The sequence below is a fragment of the Juglans microcarpa x Juglans regia genome, chromosome 3D (genome assembly GCF_004785595.1).
Source record: "Juglans microcarpa x Juglans regia isolate MS1-56 chromosome 3D, Jm3101_v1.0, whole genome shotgun sequence".
NCBI classification, from domain to species: Eukaryota; Viridiplantae; Streptophyta; class Magnoliopsida; order Fagales; family Juglandaceae; genus Juglans; species Juglans microcarpa x Juglans regia.
In genome coordinates, this window is record NC_054598.1 from 17,037,009 (window position 1) to 17,040,704 (window position 3,696).

Here is a 3,696-nt window from a genome sequence, read left to right on the forward strand (position 1 = left end):
ATTATAATGATAAGTTCAGGTGAGTTGAGTAACCAAAATGTTAGTACAGTAATTAGGAGTCGTAAATTACTATTATGTTTACAAAAGCCCAACAAACAATAAATATAATAATATATTAGTCAAGGGTAAGTTGTGGTGCATTGGCGTAGGGACAGCTTCATACAGAAAATGTATTACGTAATCTATGCTTAACTGCATGATAATGGGGTTAGAGCTTTAGTTTTAGTTTCTCGAGAAAGCAATCATGAAAAGCAACTTTCCCGACATTTTATGGGAGAATCCAAGCTAGCACATGATAGAATCACACGTTCTCTTCAGTTATTAACAAAAATGCCACTATTTTCTGTCGTATCCCATTCTCCTTACTAAAAATCATCAGAAAGTAGTGCTTTTGATACTAGTGGTAGCATTCATATGTACTATTCATTGCTCACTTTATCTAAATATTACAGCACATAAAATCATTTACTTTTACTTATAATAATTGAAGATGTATTCAATCAGTACAGAAGCCGGTCGGGTGCTACACTCATTTAATTAAAAGTACTCCCAAACAATGGTCAGACTCAAAACACCTACTTTTGATGCGCAGCAAAAGAAAATTAATTTTATATCAAGATCAATAGAAGATTACGAGGCTTCATAATTTGAATACAAAATAGTGAGTTAATAAAAGAGACAAAGCTGCGTATTTACAGGGTTGCATGGTCATGTTGCATTTCATTCTCCTTCCCCTTCTGTTGTGGCTGAGGACATATAACTCACAGCAAGCGAGGTCTCATCAGACGGTGGCAAATTAATCGTAGATGCGTTGAATTTTTGCTTACAACCCTGGCAAGTGATTTCCAACATGATGGAGCTGATTTTCTTGGTGGCTTGATCTTTCAGAAGCTGAGCCTTCTCGAGTTCATCCTGCGCGTTTTGCCTTATCCTTTTGGCATTTGTAAACTCAAGCTCGGCCATCTCAATTTGTCGCTTCGCTTCTCGCCTAGCTTCCTCGGCGTAGGCCTTTTCAGTCATGGCCAACTTTAGCTCCTCCTTTGCAAATTCTTTCAACCTTTTTACTTCCAATGAGCGTTCATTCTCACTATTATCGCCAAGCGAGCTTCTTCTCGTATCCAGAGTAGGCTGCTTTTCATTTTTCTCGACACCATTACATGATCCTATTGAAAGCTTCAAATGGGTCGCGTAAGTGTCGTCCGGATTTTGCAAGGAGAGGGCATTAGATGAAAGCAGGAGTTGAAGTTCCAAATTGTGTTTCTGTTCGGATGTGGAGGAGAAGCTTTTTTGCCTCTCCGAGCTTAAGAAAATCGGCTCCGGCGGCTTTGAAGCTAGCATTCTAGGCAATGGGGTTGCGCTGAAATTGTTGGTGTCACTTGATGGGCTGGTGCTCGACGCTGTTCGAGATGAGCACGCCGCTGGCTGGGGTGTCTGTATTCCAGGCCGAGCCTGCCGGACCGTGCAAGCGTCTTGGTGCTCAATGAAACTTTCTACTCTGCAAGGACAAGGAATTAATATTGATAATTCAAAAGCGAAAAAACAATATTAATTAATGTAGTTTTATCTTGATCTTATTGTCTTCTTCATTAAGGAAGCGATGAAAACACCGATATATAAGCTTAGCATGAAACAACTAATATAAAACTGATTAAGCATCGCCAGTATGGATTAGAAAGACTAGCTTTAGAGTATTAAATAAACATCAGCAAAAGAGGAATGTTTTTGCAAAAAATGGCTCTTTGATGTTGTGGGGAATTCAGTTTTATTTAGGCTTTGAAAGCGGTCATTGACTACAGTGGTGCACTGGCCTTCAAATTCTATTGGCTGGCCTAGATCTCATACAAAGGCAGGTATGGTGTAATGCTGCAGAGATTATTCTTACCTATGGGATTCCTCAACATTGTTAAAAAAGACTCAGGAATATCTAAGAACCATGAGCAGCCGAAAACAACATCATCAACTAGAAAGTAGTAATATATGCAGAACCTGATTAACAAAAAGGAAGAAATATTAAACATGGTTCATGGCGAATAGGATGAAAGAGAAAACCTGGAAAACACACGGCCACAGTCACACGAATGGCCTCTGGTACCACAGGTTTTGAGGTGAGCTTTGTAATCGGATTGCACAGCATATCCCTTGGAGCATTTCTCACACACCCACTGCTTGTGATTGCTGTGCTTCCTTCTGAAATGCTTCTTGATTCCTACGAGATCTCCAAGGGCGTGGCATGGGTCATGGTGCAAACAGCTAGGCTCCGGGCACACAAAAACCCTCTTCTTCACCTCCTGTGTCTCCCTCTTAAGCAACTTCCATGGAACTTTGTGCCTTCGTCTATGCATCTGCAAATTCTGGTCTCTCTGGAACCCTTGGTTGCAGATCTCACACACATAACGGTCTGATTCCAATAGGGTTTTTGGGGAGAGAGACACGACTTCGGCATCTGGATCTACATGGAAACCAGAAAATTGTAATCGAAACGCGAGCCAAAAAAACAAGAAGAAAAAAGATTTGAGAGAGAAGGATATGTAAAAGTAGTTCTCTTACCCGGTGTGCCTGCTGGTCTTCTTTTTCTTTTGTTAGTGACTCCATTTTCTTGGGAAACAAATATATCACAAGAAGAAGATGGAGCACCAGAAGAAACAACACAATCTAACATGGGTGGATTTGGTTCTTTTCGGTCAGTATATGGTGGGGATGGTTAGGAAAATCAATCCTACGGCCTGTACAGGTGGAGAGGTTGGAATAGTGGGTTGCAGCTTTACTCCTAGAAGAGCGAATATGGCTAAATAGAGAGAGAAGAAAAGCTCTTGCTTTCTGCAATCAACTTTTTTTAAGGCTTTTTAGCTTTTTTCCTCTCACTTTTCCTTACCACGAGCTTTACTGCTTTGTAGTTTCATTGACCCCCCGCCCTGAGCAGGTAAGGTTGAGGCAAGTCTTGTATGATTGTATCGTATATAAAGTGATCCACAAGAAACAAAGGCCGAGAGAAAGAGAGAGCGCGTTCGGGGCTGACCCAATCACATTTGCTTGGAACTTTGAGCCCCACACACAGAATTTAGACAGAAACAAAAGAACATCCTCCACCATAAGAATACAAACAGTCATTATTCGGGCACTGTAATTTGCATGAATAAGTGCAGGCCATACCTTCTATTACACGTGAGTTCACATCCTGCTCACGTGACCCCTCCTTTCTCTCTCTCTCTCTGTTGAAAAGGTAAGAGGTAAAAATGGGGTAAAAAATTGAGTTTCGACAATCAAAGTAACCGTTTCTAATGATGGCGAGCTAAACATGATTCATAAGGCCTGAAGCAGCACGATTAGTCACTTTCAATTCAAGACGGCAATAATCATTTCCCTGAGTTCCTTTAACGGATTTATTAAAGAAAACTTTTTCTTTTAACCCTTTTAGATCAACCAAATTAAATTTGGCGCTTTTATAACATGCCACGTGTTCCAATTTTCTGATCTCTTAATTAAGAGCATTGGCATCACATTATATATAATTTTAATTACATTTTATCTTGATTATTTTACATAATTTAGATACTATGTATCGCACATTAAATTATCTAAGAGTTTGAGATATAGAATTTAGCTCAAAATTCTCATTTTGCATTAGAGGGAGAGTACTCCAAGGTTTATTTTCAATTTTGTTTGGAGTTCCACCGAGTATGAATATTTCACCAATAT

The 3,696-nt window shown here is 39.7% G+C and overlaps 1 protein-coding gene across 1 annotated transcript; it reads right to left on the bottom strand.

The window, feature by feature from the left end:
• Positions 1 to 519: 519 nt before the first annotated feature.
• LOC121256313 (zinc finger protein SHOOT GRAVITROPISM 5-like) lies at positions 520 to 2,931 on the bottom strand. Its single transcript, XM_041157073.1, has 3 exons — positions 2,548 to 2,931; positions 2,050 to 2,449; positions 520 to 1,495 (listed from the first exon to the last, which is right to left on the bottom strand). The coding sequence occupies exons 1-3, from the start codon at positions 2,657 to 2,659 to the stop codon at positions 721 to 723; spliced, it is 1,287 nt and encodes a 428-aa protein (XP_041013007.1). The 5' UTR covers positions 2,660 to 2,931; the 3' UTR covers positions 520 to 720.
• Positions 2,932 to 3,696: the final 765 nt, after the last annotated feature.

What these genes read in the sequence shown, in the direction of transcription:
- LOC121256313 (XM_041157073.1), bottom strand. Translation starts at nt 2,659, where the DNA reads ATGTTAGATTGTGTTGTTTCTTCTGGTGCTCCATCTTCTTCTTGTGAT. An exon ending in AAGACCAGCAGGCACACCGG is followed by an intron (nt 2,450 to 2,547) that starts GTAAGAGAACTA and finishes GTTTCCATGTAG; the next exon opens with ATCCAGATGCCGAAGTCGTG. An exon ending in TGTGGCCGTGTGTTTTCCAG is followed by an intron (nt 1,496 to 2,049) that starts GTTTTCTCTTTC and finishes TTGTCCTTGCAG; the next exon opens with AGTAGAAAGTTTCATTGAGC.